This window comes from Canis lupus, chromosome 7, assembly GCF_003254725.2.
Source record: "Canis lupus dingo isolate Sandy chromosome 7, ASM325472v2, whole genome shotgun sequence".
Lineage (NCBI taxonomy): Eukaryota > Metazoa > Chordata > Mammalia > Carnivora > Canidae > Canis > Canis lupus.
This window is the reverse complement of record NC_064249.1, coordinates 25674468-25691673: the sequence shown is the minus strand read 5'-3', so window position 1 is coordinate 25691673 and position 17206 is coordinate 25674468. Positions and strand designations below refer to the sequence as shown.

Here is a 17206-nt window from a genome sequence, read left to right as displayed (position 1 = left end):
ATTTTTAAGGTTCTTTGCCTTATTTACATAAATAATGTTCCTCAGAATGTTTTGATGGGGAAGGAGGAGAGTACTTGAGAACAGTAGACAATGGGATGGGAGATGGCTTTCCCCACTGAACTCCATTATCCAGTGTACATACAATAATGCTAAGTTCTCACCAATGCTCAAGTAAATTTATGATTTACTTATTCACCCAATAGACAAAAAGGACCCTAAGTCAGGCACGGTGTCAGACCCTGGACTCTTAGACATCAGATTCCTCTCAGAGACTAGCCCACTGGATAAGAGATACAACCCATAAGCAAGGAGGAAATGTAAGATGCTCTCTGGGTCTTTCATTCTGCAAAACTTAAACTCACCAGTTCATCCCAGTCCAGCTTGGACTCTGCATACTTGAGGCCCAGGAACATGCTACCCCATAGTGTCCCTGGATAACACCAAAGCTGGGTGGAAACAATCACTCTGGACACTAAAATCAGAGATTCACATTCTGATTATGCAGTTGAAGCAAAGAAGAAGTTGGTTTAATCTAATGATTCTGTTCATTGAATTTTCATGTTCCTATTCCCAAACACTTCCCGAGTTCTTTGAAGCAGATCCTGTATATACCCTCCAGTCTACTTTCCCAGGTAGTATAATGGGATTCATCAATATCGCTGTGTTCTTGGAGTGAGAGCTCAACTAAGCTGCTTTGAACTCCTTAAACTAGTTAGCTGCTAACAGAATCCAGTACATTCAAATAAAACAAATGGGGAAGTATGCATTTTACTATCTAGAGCATTCATTGTGGATCTAGAATCTACTTAGAGCTCAGTATCAGGGGAAAGTTGCTTTTTCTTGATAAAACAATGTGTGTTAAAACATTTTTTTAATGGAAGAAACAACTCTATTTCCTTCCTTCATGCTTCTCTAATTTTCCTTGATTTTCAAGAAATTAAAAGCAATGTTTTAGGTTCATTTGTAATTATGTTCTTAAGTCAAACTTTCTGAACAATACTTTTCCTTTCCCTCTGCCTTTGTATTAAGACTTCATTTTACTGCTCCTTATGATGAGAGTTTGGGGCTTTTTGTATTTCTGTTACCATAGTTCTCTCTGATCCCTTTTTGACATTTAAGAGTATAACTAGGTGTTAAAGTGGGACCCAATGTGATTTTGTTTCAACTCAGTCATAATATGAACAAATTAAGATACCAACCAAAGTGAGAGTAAGACAATTGCTCCCATCAATATGCAGAATTTACAAAAGGAAATGAAGGTAAGCCCTTTCCCCTAATACTCTTTGACACATTAGCTTAATCAAAGACATAAAATGAGGCCAGAGTGGTAAGAAGGAGAGTTTGTATAACATTTATAAAGAAACAGCTGCAGCCATGCTGTGAGTCCTCAACCACTCAGTTTGCAGGAGGAATGGGGAACAATAAAACTTTTCAACCTTAAGCCTGGTAGAGGACTTCAAGGAAACCCCTAAAAGAGCTTTGAAGTATATTTCTTGTAATTGGGTGATAGAACTAGTACCTGACTCCCACCAGAGAAAGCAAAAGTTGACAGTAAGCTAGAGTTTGACCCCACCCAGCAGATCTGTTGGGAAGAGGAAGGTCAACTCCTTGGTAGTAGATATGGGAGAGTCTTGCTACAATCATACTTTCTGAGTTTGTAGGTGCAAGGCATGTGTAAACGTTTATTGAGGATAGATGTGGGACTCAGAGGAGTCATGACCCCTAAGGTGACTTTGCCAGTGTCACTATTGATTCCCAAAATAGAGATGCATCCTATCAGATCAAGAAAAGTGTATGTATCAAGGTATCCTTTATAAATTCTACTTGAAAGTAATCCTCAGACTCCTCACCCATAAATTGATCAAGTTTTTGCTTCTCCTTCTCACATAAAAAATTTAAAAAAAAATCCTCTCACACCCACCAATGAAATTGCTTCTTTGAGATCAAACACAAAAAGACAGCAATTTCATCTCCAAGATGAAACAGATACATTTCATTTAAGGAGTTAGTTTGCCCCCATCAAATGCTCAAATGCTTCATTACTTTTTAATTAACTGCCATCTTCAGAGACTTAACCTACAACGATAAGTTTTGATGGGCAAATGAAAAGTAAAAAACAATTAGTATAAGAGGTGTTGGTGATGGCTTTGTTGGTGAGGATGACTGAGGTGGAGTTGAGGAGGTAAGTACAGGTCAGAATGTGAAACTCTCTGACTAACTCATCAGAGATTGGGACAGCTATAATCAAAAAGCTAATTGCATCCAGCTCTCACTTTTGCCTAACACTAGCCTCGTAAGTGTTTCATATGGTCAAGGATCTCTCTGATGCACCTTGAAGTTCTCAACATCACTGACTAAACTGATAACCCACAGATAAGCCAGCTACAGTCCACTTACCAATATACATTTATTATAGGTTTCAATTATTCAAAGAAAAAAGAAAACAGAGTATACATGAAACCAAAGGCTGAAATTACAGCATCAGGAAAATTTAAAGGTCATCTTGTTGTTAGCCATCGCTCTGGCTGCAGCTGCTGAGGATCACTCTTGCTCTGAGAAATCATGATGACGTTGGACTTTTGCTGGGAGTATTACAATTTCCCTTTCTCCCTTGCCTGCCTTGACTGTCCCAGGAATGAGGTGGGAGCAGAGAGGAGTCATTACGAAGGAGAGTTTTATAAACAGTGGTGTGATGGTGAACAGGCTTTCCGAAAGGAAAATCCCTAATTTGCTGTGTTGTCAATTCCTATGACATAAATTGTCCTCTCATGGCCAACTTCAAGGATGACTATAAATAATAACCAGATTGCAAAATTTTGAAAATTTAACAATCAGCTGTCATGAGCTAACTGCTTGCTCACTCCAGCACTTCAGCACACTCTTGTTTATAACTCAACAACAATCAGTAACAAGTTTCTATAAATACATGTTATATAACTTTAATTTCCTGAGAAGATATGCAAATGCAAGACAAAGAAGATATCCAGGTCTTTGGCCAGTACAGTTACTCAGCAGATTTTTTTTTTTAACAAAGCCTAATAAATATCTTGGCCTCAGGCTTAGTCTGCTCCCCAACAATTTTTATTGCATATAATACAAATAGTTTTAAATTAGCTTTATATGTAATACTATTAGTTAACATAATGCAGCTTTTTACAAATATCCATAAATATTTTGAATTGGGTTATCATGTAATCATATTACATACCTTTCAACAAGAAAGCTAATTAATTTAACAGAGTCTAAAGCTTTAGCAGACTATCATTGAATTGAAGGCTATTCATTATTTTTAGAAGTTAACACATTTGACCAAGACAAGTTCTTTAAAGTAAGGAAGTGGATTTGGTTGGAGTAAGCCCTAAGCAATACCCTTGTGCTCCCTGTTTCAAGCAGGGAAAGGAAAAGTAGTTTGCTAAGAAAGGAGAGATCAGTTGTAGTTTTATTCTACCCACCTTGGGCTGAAAGAGAATGTATCTCCTAATAATTAAATCTACTAAACTTTAATAGGTTTTAAAGTCGATACTAACCTCTAAAGCTGAGATAGTATGATACACTGGGGAAACCAACCTGGCCCCATGAATCATTAGTTCTATGGATTGAAGCAAGTTACCTATGTTCTAGATGCCTTCTTATTTTCATTGTTTAAATTGTGCCAAAAACACCTGCCCCATTCACTTTATAGAGTTGCCCTATGATATATGAAAGCACTTTGCAAACTGTGGAGAGCCAGCTAAAAATATGAAATTATTACATGACAATATATTTTTTGATGATGCCAATTTCTGCGGTTTAATTTTTATGATTACTAATGATTACTCTTTATTTACTACTGACAACATTTAGACATACATAAACAACAACTTCTCATGGGCCCTACATGAAGGAGGGCCCTTTGACTAACTGGTTTTATTAAGCATTCTGTATCCTGAATGTGATGAAATCAAGGGAAATTCCTAAGTAAAGTGCATTCCGTTCTATGCTGTCCCAATAGTTCTCTAACTTTAGAGAACATGTCTGTCTTCTTAATATTACCACATCTAAAGTGGGGTGTTGTTGGCATATCTGTGGCCACCCTCCAAGTCTGGCCACTTTTAATAGGTGGGCCTCAAAAAACATGAGTACAGGAAGAATAAAGTGATACAGACCAAGAATATAAGAACAAACCCAGGCTACTCCCCTGAATCTTTTTTTTTTTTTTTTTTTTGCATACCAGGTAAGTCTCCCAGGGCAATAAGACAATTTTTCCACCCAAGCATTCAAGAAGTAGACAAAGACTCTTCAAGAAGCTTCTGTCCCTGAGCTACCCACAGTCATTTATCATGGGTTAGTAAAGCATCTTTGCTGACCCAATGTCAGGGGTAAGCGAATATCTCTGGGCTGCCTTTTGAGTCTTTTTCAGATAAGCTTGAGAGATGCAAAGTCACATGCAAAGGGATTCCATTTGTGTTGATTTGTGTACTCAAACTGTGGGTGTTGAAAATCTGCCTCCTCCAACCCACTCACCAGCATCTCTGCATGTGCTAAAGATGATGCAAAGGCCAAATCAAGTCTAGGAGATAAATTGGGGATTTGCCAGCAATAAAATCCCCCAGTATGTAGTATTTTTTAGAACCTGATGTTCAGCATTGAATATCAAGTCTAGTATATCTCCAGCATGTAATTCATAAGTCCCTCCTACATTTTGAATTTTAGAGTTGTTTGTTAGAGCTTGTATGATGTCTTCATTTTTATATAGCCGCACCTCAAAAGGAGCTGGTTCCTTGTAGGCTGTATTGGGAGCCACTTGGCCATAAATTAGATATAAACCATTCTGAAGTATCTCCAGTTTCTCATCAGCTGTCTTATTCACACAAGGAAGCTTAGGATATGTTATTTGCCATTTTGAAGGTAATGGTCCTGTAAAAAATTTATAAAGGAGGGGGAAAAAAAAGGAAAGCATAGTTATTTATTTCCTTCCTTTCCTGATTATAGTTCTTCCTTACTTCCAAGTTGTTTCTTAGTCTATATAGTTCTCTCCAACCAAAATTTTAGTATTTTGTTTTAGAGAAACTTGTTGTAGAGAAATCTCTTGATTGGGGAATTCTAAAGAAATGGACTTAGGATAGAAAAATGGGTTGTTAAGTTTTAGGTGGCATTTCATCTCTTGTCAATTAACATTTGTGAAGGGAAATAAAGAAGGAGGAAGGGAAAGAGGAATCACAAGCCAGGATTGTGATAACCAAACGTGGCAGTCCATGCATATTCATCCTTTTCTATGTAAGTACTATTTACTGTGTATCATTTTATTAGTGAGACCTTTCTCATCAATCTACATAAAATAGTGGTCTCCTGCCACTCTCTCCCTTTATCCCGCTTTAGTTTTCCTTATAGAAAGTGTGTCGCCATCTAGCATATTATAAATTATATATTATAAATCATCTATAAATTATAAACAAAAAATTGTTTATTTTTTATATTATACCCACTTGAATATAACATCTTTGAGGACAAGTGCTTCACTATTTTGTTCATTGCTATATCTTTAGCACCTAAAAGAGTTCCCGGAACCTAGTGTGTCCTCAATAAATATTTCTTGATTGAATGATACATCCATGTTCCTGAATTTGGTGCATTGTGTCTAAATTATGGCTCTTCTTTTTAGTTTATGGGTATATACCCGAGATCTAATTGGGATATCATTATCCAACTCTTCAAAAGTAACTACTAGTAAATTCATGAGTTTATAAATGGAAATTATTTGAATTTGACTGTTTAAAGTATTCCTAGTTTAATACTGTCACAGAGGATGGGAAAAGAATCAAGACTCGATCATTTATTTCATAGGTATATGTGGAATGTACATATCTTCCTAATGTTAATTGTTTTTGCATAGTAGTGTGATTTCAGAGCCCAAGGCGGTGTATTGATCCTTCAAAATACTTATTTGGCCTGTTCTCTAATTCTCTGTAATTTTTTCTTAGGAAGGCAAAGTCTGATAACTACAAAGAAACCTTGATAAGAAAGCAACCCAGAAGGGATCACATGTTGATGTAAATTCTTATTTATATATAAATGATTGATTATAAAGCTCTGAGGGTAGATTCTAAAGGAGAATGAAGGAGAGATCATTAGAGCAAGAAGCAAAGTCTCTCTGTATCTCCAATGAACCCAAAGCCCAGTGAATTTCTTCCTGCTTTACATATAATATGCAGTAGATAATTGGCAAGTCACCAGGAAAAAGTGTCACTGGTTCTCTTATTCTGTAATAAGGACCACTTAAAGACTTGAAGCCACTCAGCAACACTTGAGGTTCTCAACATTTTATCACCTCAAGAAGGAATTTCAAACATATCATGATTTCCACTCCATTCACTAGGAAAACAAAAACAAATTATAAAGGCAGAGACAAGATTCCTCAAAAAGAGATTCCTTAATCCCAAAGCCAGGGAAGTGTGGCAATTCGAACTATATAGGAAAACAGGAGTTGCAGTTAACTTTAGAAATGTTCTGCTCCCCACTGAAAATGTGTGTGTGTGTGTGTGTGTGTGTGTGTGGCCTGAAACACATAAACAATCCAAATGTATTTATTTTCAATTTTGTATGTATTCTAAGAAATACCCTAAGGCCCGGTGTGACTGGAAACTTTAATGGTTTTCTTAGCAAGTACCGGGTCACTTTAAGGGAAAGTGGCTAGAAACTGAGAGGACAGAAGAGCACAAAGGAAATAGCCATTTCCTTGGCTTTCATTCCTTTTCTATACATTTGTAAACAAAAATGCACAGAGCCAGCAGGGGGTTAGGACAGGTGTTACTTCTTGAGGCTGGTGTTTTGCAATCTGTGTGTGTTCTGGGAATGAGTCCCTATTGCATGGTTTTCACTTTTCTTCCGTATACACAAAGATATGTGGGAAAAAAAACAAAGCCTTGGATTCTTTCACCCTTGGTGGGACTCTTCCTTTCCACTCTCCCCAGTTCCTTCACCTCCTGCTTCTGAGACTCCATCACACCCTCCACTCCACCAAGTAAGCTGAACAATCTGTGTATTTAGCAAACATAAATGCCCCACAACTTTATCCTAATCTCTATTTGGCTTTCTTAACCTCGAGACAGAGGGACTTTTTACCCTTTTAGTTTAATTTTTCTGCCTATGTGGAAAAACAAAACCAAAAACAAAAACACACACACAAAAAAAAACACCACGTGCTGTACTGAGCATCAGCAATATGTGAAATGTGAGAACTTTGAGTTGTAGAAATTTGTAACTTGTGCTTATTAAAAAGCAAAATTAAAGGTGGATTCCTGGATTTCAGGTCCTGGCCCTGTAAGAGTGATGTGTATTCCGGCCCAGAGAAATGACCTTGAATGTAAGCTTTATCATTTATAAGAGAGACACAGGCTGAGGGAGAAGCAGGCCCCATGCAGGGAGCCCGACGTGGGACTCGATCCCGGGACTCCAGGATCCAAGGGAAGTTTTCTAGAGCCCGGAGGAGCCCGGTGAGGGGGGCGCGGGATGCTGCGGATTCCCCGGGGCCCACACCCAGTCGTCTCCATCTGCTCATCCGCCTCCTGAGGGTGATCCCCGGGTACCTGGAGGCGTCCAATAAAAGAAATCGTTGGAAAAAAAAAAAAAAAAAAACTTGGACTTGTCTGTTTGGCTTACCTCTGATGTCTCAGCTGCTAGAAAACTGCTTGACACAAGATAAACAGTTATAAATAGTGGTTTAAAAATGACTAAAGTAGGATATGGGCTTCCTTCTTGTATCAAATGCTAAGAAAAGTAAAAAGGAGGTATGAAAGATAGGTTACTCACCAAACTTAGCTACACAGGGCTCACTGGCAGTCTGTAGAGGAAGAAAAAGAGGAATTGGTCAGGAGAATGACAGTGTCACAGACTTCTTGGTTGATTTATTTAGAGCTTCAGATCCTGAAGCAAACTTCTTTTCCCTAGTCATATTAAAAAATTCTTCCCTCCACCTTGTCTCACCTGTCTCAGCTTTCCATTGCAGACGGCTGGTTCTGTCCTTTCCCTTTTATTACCTAACTGCCCTTTTGAGTCTTCTAGACAAAAGTTAAGTTCTCCTCCCATCCACCTAACCTCTACCCACAGGGCAACTATTTTATCTTGAATTCTCTTCCTCTTGGGCTATAGAAATTATCTATATGTAGTAGTCTCTATGCCCAATCAGTACACAAGGTGATCCACTGGCATGTGAAAAGAAAATAATAGAATGTCTAGTTAAGTTTATTTTTATTTTTAATAATATTAAATCAAACTATAGAAATACTCACCATGAAGACTGGTAAAGCTGCCCTCATTTAATATGCAGACAATCACACCACTTACAATAAGTGAGATACTGTGAGGAGACTAGTTTCAAAGTATCGTAACATACCACAGTTTACTTGCAACAAGAAGCCATCATTGCGGCTAATTCTATAAATACTGGTATTTAAACGCCAAAGGCTTTAAAATAACAGTAAAATAAGATATTATCACAAAATATTTTTTGTACCATGTATAGTTCTTTGGTTTCCCTGCAGCAAAGTGCTTAGGAGACTTTTTGAACTTAAAGATATTGCACATTTTTTATGGAATTTCTTTGGCTGCTATGGTAGGAATAAAGCAAACAGAGCCCATGGCAAAAGCAGTGAGACCAGCCAAAAATTCACTATAATCATCTAGCCAAGAAAGCATGATGCCTCTGACCAAGGTGCTGGCTATCCTGACATGGATATGTGATGAGAAAATGAGAAGAAAAAGATGACTTAAAGATGTTGGGCATCAGTAATTGGAAAGATGAAGTTGTTAATCACTGCAATGAACAAGATTCAAGAGGAGTAAATTGAGAGGAAAGAGTGATGAATTCACTTTTGGACATATCAAGTTTGTGATGCTTATTACATATCTAGGTAGGAGTGCCAGCTAGGCAGTCAGACCTATGAGGATGGAATGTAAGGAATTCTGATGGTATAAAATTTGGAGTCTTAAGCTGTTGTGTGACATTGTAAGACATGAGATCATGTGAGATTGTTCTGGCAGTGAGTATAGATAGAGAGGAGCATTGGAACACTGCAATGTTTGGAGGTCAGGGAATGAGGAAGAAACACCAAAGGAGATTAAGAATGAAAGGCCAGTGAGTCAGAAGGGAAACCTGGGGAGTGTGATGTTGGAAACCCAGAGAAGAAAGTATTGCAAGAAGTGGTCAGCTGTATCAAATGCTGCTGAGTCAAGCGAGAAGAGGACAGGGAATTAACTGATGGATTTAACAATACAGTCGTCACTGGGGTTCTTGGCGAAAGCAATTTCTGGGATGTGATGAGGACAGAAGCTTAATAATTAGAATGTCTATAAAGTTAAATGAGAAAAGGGAAATTGGGGGAATTTTGCTGTAAAGTAAAATAGAAAAATTAATTGGAGTCTCGACGGGGATAGGCGGTCAAAGAAATTTTTGTTGTGGTGGTTTCGTTTTAACATGAGAGAACTGACAACATGGTTATCTGTTGCCATTTGATGACAATGTTCCAGTAAAGGGGGCAGGGGAGGATAGAATTTAAGAGCTGGGGATAATTGTTGGAGCAATGTCCTTGAGTAGGTAAGAGGGGATAGAATCTGGTTCACAGGTGGCCTTACATAGGTACGTGAATAATTCACGCACAGTGACAAAAGGGAAACATAGTCTATGTGAACAAACTTGCAGGTAAGTGGTAGATATGCTAGGGAGTTTTGTTACTTCTTTCTTGCCTACTTCTATTTTCTCATAGAAATTGAAGGCAAGGCTTTCGGGTAAGAAAAAGAATGGGGAAAAGTTATTGCATGTTTAAATAGAAGTTAAAGGAATAAAATAGTCAAGTAGAGGAGAATGGAGACATATAGGTTATGACAGTCAAAACCATGAATCAAAGTAAATTAACTTCGAATATAGCCTTCAAATTATTGTATCACAAAGTGTTAAACTAAGATTAAGAATATAAAAGAAACACTTTTGTCAAATTACTGAAATTTTATTTTGATTAGCTTAGAAATGTTTATATCATATTAACATATAGAATATAATATTCTGGTAAAAGAAAAACAGTCTTGCACTGTGAATAAACTAGAGCAAGCATGTTATTTAGTTTATCCTTATAAGTTTCCATTTTGTGTATCTTTTTATTATATATAGTATTAGTACTTCTATGTAACATAATAAATTACCATACATGTTGTTATTGTACTAAAAATATTTTATTGATAAAGAGGTGCAATAAAAAAGCTTGGATTCCTACAGTTGTTTTTGCTCTTGCGATTATTTCATCCTCCTTTTGGGATTTCTTAAAAGAAATGCTGAAATTCAATTTAGTTTGATCCATGATAGTCATGTGGTAGGGATTTCCTTATCTTCAATATTCTTGTTTATAAAATGGAGGACAAAATAGCATCTAGCTCACTGAAGATATTTATGGGTTTAAATGTAATAATTGTTAAGGAGGACTTTTCTCAGACAGATCTGGTCCTGCTAATTAAATATTACCTGTTTCAATAATGATGCTGATTTTGATGAAGAACTGAAAAAAAACATGAATCACCTGTATTCCCAACTAGCATTGTCAGCAAGAAAAAATACAATTTATAGTCCTTACCTCTTAAGCAGTTTATAGTCTTTCTAGAAAGATGATTACACACATGAGGCAATTGGGTAACAATCTAAATATAAATGAGTGCCAAAATATGTGGCACTGATAGGATCTGTGGTGTCTACTATCATTCATAAAGAGTGTAGGGAAAAACCTAAGGCCACAGACAAATTAGTTGCCAGAGACAGAAATCCCGAATGCTGTACTTGGACTGCTTTAATGTCTATTTCTGAGCTATGTCAGAAACCACCACTAACATTTTCTATTGCCACAAATCAAAATCTATCTAATCACAAAAATCATCTATTTGGCAACAAGGGATTCTCTTTAGCTGAGGAAATGAAATAGATGAGCAAGGAATATCCATTTTGTTAAAAATCTTTTTAAATTGATCTGCACTATGATGTCAATAATAATGATGTAAATATTAATCACTACAATTTATTCAGAGCCTACTATGGGTCAGGTACTATACTGTCTCATTAATCCTTATTGCAGGTCTATGGGATAAGAACTAGCATGCTCATTTGCAGATGAGGAAGTGTGTCTGAGAGGGATTAAGTAATTAGTCCAAGGTCATATAGCTGATAAGAGGCCATGCTGAAATCCAAACAGTCTGTCTGATTCAAAAGTCTCACCCCCACTACTCTGTGGGGGCAGTTTCTATTTATAATTCTGTTGATGTTTGGAAGGGGTAAATATCCATTTATAAAGAAGCATATGGGACTTCCCATTTAATTTAATTCATTTTTGCTTTAGAAGGAGCAATTGCTCTTGTAACCCCATTATGATTTAAGCCCAGATTTAAATGTCTGGGTTCAAATGGCCAAAACAATCATTCTTTCTCCAAACTAATCCTAATATAGATCATCATTTGGAAATAGACTCTCTTCTGCTTTTAAGAACAAGCACAACTTCCCCTTTAGGAAGCATCTTTCATTTCATTGAAGCAGGAGTCTCTTCTGAACATTTGGTTTTTGGGTTTGGCATTTTTTTAAAGATAACTTCTATGAGGTTATTTTCACTGAGGGGTAGACCAAACTTCTTGGGTTCATAGTCAATACTTTCAGTTGTTCAACTGAAACAATCCAACATCAAAACAATCCCTTTGAAAGATGGGGTGAGAGGGGAGAAAAAAATGTTCTCCCAAGGAAATTTCTGTTGGTCTAGAAGGACTAATCTTCCTATCTAACACTTTTTGAATTAGTGCCTAGAGAAGTTGGAAAGTGGGATTTTGTATATAAAAACTAAAGTGGAGACCAAATAAAATCTCCAAGGTTTATGCATATTGTAAGAAGGTGGAAGTGGCCACCTCATAATGACTCAACATCCGCTAGCCACTCAGTCCTCCTTTCCTAAGATACTTTTTTTGTGACCATTAAGGAAAAGGAAGTTTAGGCAAGTGGAAAGTGAGTTAATATTGTATCATCAGCTAGGCCATTGGCTTGTGCTATAGGAAATAAGCCTTTATGTCATCCAATCAGGACAATATCCTGAAAACCTTTTAAATTTCCCCAAACTTGAAATAAACTTGGCTATTTCTGTAGAGGCGGAAGTTTTCATTGAGAAGATGCATGTTGTCTAGGAGAGAGAATCAGAGCTCAAACACATGGGATTGGTCAAGTTCAATTCTTGAAAGAGGTGTCCTAGATGCCTCTGGCATTATTAGACATCCCAATAACTACTGTATTCCTTTGAGAAGAACATTTCCTGTCTGTTTTATGCATTGATACCCCAGTTTATGCAGAAATGGATAACAGGTATAACATATCCTACATTCTTCAGGGAAATCTGGCTAAACCTTGAAGGGGCTTTTAGAGGGATTAAGTATTTCCAAAGTAAGCTATTGCTATTCTCACCCTTCCTCTTCAGAAATCAAAACACTCAGAATTCCTGACAATTCTTTTCTTTCTTCTCAAAGGTTCACTGTTCCAGAAAGTTCAGACTTCTGTTTGATAGATACATTCTGGAGAGAATGGGGGTATGATTAGAAATGCTTCTGTTGCATATCCTAGTGTACAGTTAGGGAATACAGATTAATAGGTGACTGTATAAAAATTTGGCCAAAGCTGCACTTGCCCTAAGTTGACATCAGCAAGTACAAGGTACTTCTTTTTGCATCTTTTCTCATTTACTTTTAAATATCTTAATTAGTAGAGACATGTCATTGAAACCCTCACTGGCCAATCACCTTAGAAAAGTGTTTCCCCAGGTGCTAATTTCATATCATAGCCCTTTCTTAGACAGGCATATACTACCTTATTCTCTCTAAGGCTCAGAATCTCCAAATGTACCCAGAAATAGACTAAAATCTTAAATTAAATAAGGCATTTCTTCTTTTATTTTTGATCAGTATTATGTAGTCAACCATCAGAAAAACTTCAGCAAAAACCTAAATATCTCCATTTCCTTTACTAGATCCACAACTTGGATTGGAGCTCAATGGGAAATTCCTGATAAGCATCAGGGGCTTCCCAAATAGTAATGTGCTTCCTCCTTCCTCCATGAAGCCTTCCCTGATCACCCTAGTCCAAAGTGATTGTCCCCTATTTTGAATTCCTAAAGTATCTATGTTCTATACTATCCTTAGATAAATTATTAATCACTGTATTTTATACCTAGAAGGGGCACTGTAATAAACAAATCCATTCTCCTACCACCATTTTTCAGATGAAGAAATTGAGAACTAGAAAGATTAAATGTCTTTCTTAAATTCATACAGCTAGGGTAACCTAGAACCAGAATCCAGATCTTACTCCTAGTTCAGTGCCAATTCCTTCCACAAAAATGCACTAACCACCTGTTGCCTACCTTATTCTTTCTTCCATTATCTTCTTAAATCTTTTCCCTCAATAAGATGATAGCTTGCATCCCATTCTTTGAAGGCAAACATATGTTTTATACCTTTATTCCACCAAGAGGGTTTAGCAGAGTTCCAGAAAGGGAGAAAATATTCCAAGGCATCTGTCAATTGATTTAATTAAGTGATTCTATCTAGCCCAGTTATGCATCTAACACTTGGCATTTTCTAATACCTTTTATTTCAAAATATTTAGATAAGCCTAAAAAGCCATATGCCACAACAAAATTGAAATTCTTTTTGCATTATCTGTACCCACACATCTCTTCCAATTAGCTCTAACAGTACTGAGTGACAATGATAATAACTAGACTTACAAAAGAAAAACAGCAATTATAGGTACTGTTGTCTCCTTACCTTGAATGGAAGAAAAGTAAGAATTAATGTGCTGAAGGAGCAAATCAACAGCAAAGTAACTGTTGTTGAGTAGAGCAACCATTGCTTCCAGGATAGTCTGTGTGTCCCTTGAGGACTTGAATGGCTTAAAGACATATCTTCCATGTGGCTCAAACTCATTCTCTGCAGGAATACAAGCTCTGGAAGGCAGAAATTCACAAGTGATGGGCCAATGATGCAACTAGTCAGTTTTGTGGTATGGTAATTGGCAGTGGGTGTAATAGGCGGGGTTTTCCTTCTGATTCTGTGTGTTGGAAAACGATACTTTTGGGCTAAGTGATGACTCTTATTTGGCACAAGACCAAATGCACTGAAAGGAACAGAAGGCTAGAAGCCAACACAAGGAACATTCAGAGGAAAAACGTTCTTTTCTGAAGCACAAGGAAGTATAGTACTGTGCAGCATTACAAATTATTTTCGGATAAGAAAATTATTTTTATAAGGAGAAATAAAGCTCAAGACTAAGCTCTATCATGCTCTAGGTATCATGTATGTGTAAGGCAGGGGTTGAGGAGCTTGGGAGTCTCGGGCGCATGGTTTGGAAAAAGAAAGCTTCATCAAATTTCTAGGATACAAAATGTTCATTCTGAAACAGTCTATAGAAAACAGTTGTATTACTAGAATTTCATTTGAAAAAAATATAAATACAATAAGATATTCTCTCATATCTCATTATTTTAAAACCTTGAAAATTCAATGGTGGCATCAAATAAAATTATCATACAAAAGGATATTTTCCTACACCCTGTGATGAGCTTATACTCTACTCCAAAATACCTGAGTTTCTTTCTGGCACTCAAACTGCTGATTTACTACAAAATTGAGGAAGTCTCTGCTTCTCTGTACCTCAGTCTTGCCATCTGTTAAGTAGGAATACCTACTTTTTTTACAGAATGCCAGCATCATGTACTAGAAAGAACATGGATTCTTAAATCAATCAGACCTGAAAGGAGAGTTTGGCACTGCCTAGCCCTTGCCTGGCCTTCAGAATGCTACTTGACTTCTCTGTTTCCTTAATTTTAAAATGGAGAAAATTTCCACTTCATAAGGCATGAGAATGAAATAAATATGAAAAATTTGGCTTATATGAGATGTCCCATAAATGTTTATCTCTTTTCTACCCTTCTTAGAGATGCTACAAAGATGTAATCAATCATAAAACCCTAGAAAAAAATGATTTAAAAGAAATATTTAGAGAAAGGTCTTAGACAACTGAAGTTCATTTAAATAAAAATAGTTTAAATGGAAGTATTTTGAAGAAATTTTTTTTTAATCTGAGAGAATCAAAGATTTTTTTTTTTAATTAGGAGGGGAAAAGGCTTAGAGATTTAAGGTCCTCATTTATGGAAGAGAAAGCTAAAATAATAGAGGTTGAATGATGGGTCATATCATGAATGGCTGAATACAGTGGAGTGGGAACCTGAGCTCAAGGATACCAACCATCTTCTAAATTAACCATCTTCTCTTAGTATCACACTACTTGTAGTAATATTTCTTACTGTGTTGTCACATTTTAACTTGGCCTTATTTTACCTTGATCAATAATTTGTCTCTGAGGAAGAATCCAGAGTCAGACAGGAATAATTTTTCAGTACAACAGTGTTTCTGTGACTCCATACTAGATGTTACGATGCAGAGATGAATAACAAACTGACTCTAGAAAAACCAGACCTTGTACCTAGAATTCTTGTACTCATATCATGTCTGTAATGAACATGCACAAGCACAAAATTTAAAATTGACTCCTGAAAATTTAGACTCCTGCTTCTTTGAACTGCTCCTTCTCCTGTCTCTTCTCCAAATTTTAGATGGAAATGCCTCTGCTTACTCACTTCAGTGAACATTTATTCAAATGAGGAACTATTCCAAATAAAATCCAGTTTCTCCTTCTGCCCTTAACCAAGATTGGGATCTGCTATATCCTCATTATTTTAACCTTATGAAAGTATCTTAGGAAAGATAGCATTCTTATCTTAAGAAGAATACATTCCAGGGCTTCTTTTCATGAAACGGTGTTCAGAAAGGAAGGAATTTCAAGTTAGGACAAGTGATAGTAGGGAAGACTTTTTGAAATTTTGGAGTAATGAGTCACCATTGATACCTTCTTGGTATAAGCTATACGAATTGACATCTGAGATGTGAAATCTTAAAATGTAACAAGAGGTAGAAGAGCACCAAACTCAAACTTTCGTATTTATGACCTGTCACTGGATCACATACTTAAAATGAGATTTTTTCCCAATTAGGTACAACTAGCAAAAACGTTGAACATTTACTATCAGCTTGCTACTGTGCTAAGGGCTTTGGGGGATATAAAAAGTCACAGATGTCAAGAAAGTGCCTCACAACTAAATTAAAACTCTAAATATAGGGAAACAGATGCCTGAATGTATATAGGAGGATAGAGCTTCAGAGAATGGAAAGATCTAGATAAACTAAAAATACCTGAGAAGACAGGTTAGAAATGTAGGAGAAGAGAAAGGAAGGAATTCTTTCTTGAGGCAGCAGTAAAATCTGAGGAATGACTATTTGGAGGTACAAACATCCACAAATGTTAGAAAACTTATTAAAAGCTTAATATGAACAAAGGCAAAATACTACAAACTGAGGAATTCAGAAAAACTAGTAAAAGATAATCTTTTTTATTTTTTGGATTTTAAAAAAAGCATGCAAGATGTGCTTGATTAAGTTATTTTAACTGTATTCATTGTTGTTTTGAATTTGGAATGAATTAAATATATAGAAACCTGGCTCTAGTTCAGTTATTGACCACATTAACTACAATAAATTTGGTACCTATTATGTGTCTTGTCTGTGCACAAATGATTATATTTGAACATCAAGCAGCCCTGTATTGACATCTCCATATTTAAAAATGATGAGGCTGATATTTGAGAGGACAAATCACTTGCCTGTACTGATAGAATAGGGATTTAATCTCCAACTTTTGGATTCCAAAATTCTTATATTCCTACTTCTCTATGCTGAAGAGTGGGATGCATGTAAAAATATGTGAGAAAATATTACATGGACATCAGATTTCTCCAAAATCCTGTGTTACTCAGGTCTGTGCACATTGCCACATTCCTTTTAAATGCTACCATGATTTTATCCTTGTGTTAGTGTATGATGTAGCATATTGAGTCAGAAGTATTCAGTATATCAGAACTCAAGAATACTGCACAACTGATTTTGCCTACCCTAGATACCAGAGAATATTTACTCTTGTGACAAATAAGGCCCATTTAGCTTGAAGTTACATAGATGATAGATAGATGATAGATAGATAGATAGATAGATAGATAGATAGATAATAGATATGATACAGAAATAGAGTCTTAAACTCAGAATTTTATAA

General features: G+C 36.4%; 1 protein-coding gene across 1 annotated transcript; it reads right to left on the bottom strand.

The window, feature by feature from the left end:
• Positions 1-2397: 2397 nt before the first annotated feature.
• Positions 2398-13999, bottom strand: TNFSF18 (TNF superfamily member 18). The gene is made up of 3 exons (XM_025430302.3): positions 13810-13999; positions 7789-7819; positions 2398-4896 (listed from the first exon to the last, which is right to left on the bottom strand). The coding sequence occupies exons 1-3, from the start codon at positions 13966-13968 to the stop codon at positions 4550-4552; spliced, it is 537 nt and encodes a 178-aa protein (XP_025286087.1). The 5' UTR covers positions 13969-13999; the 3' UTR covers positions 2398-4549.
• Between the last annotated feature and the right edge of the window lie 3207 nt (positions 14000-17206).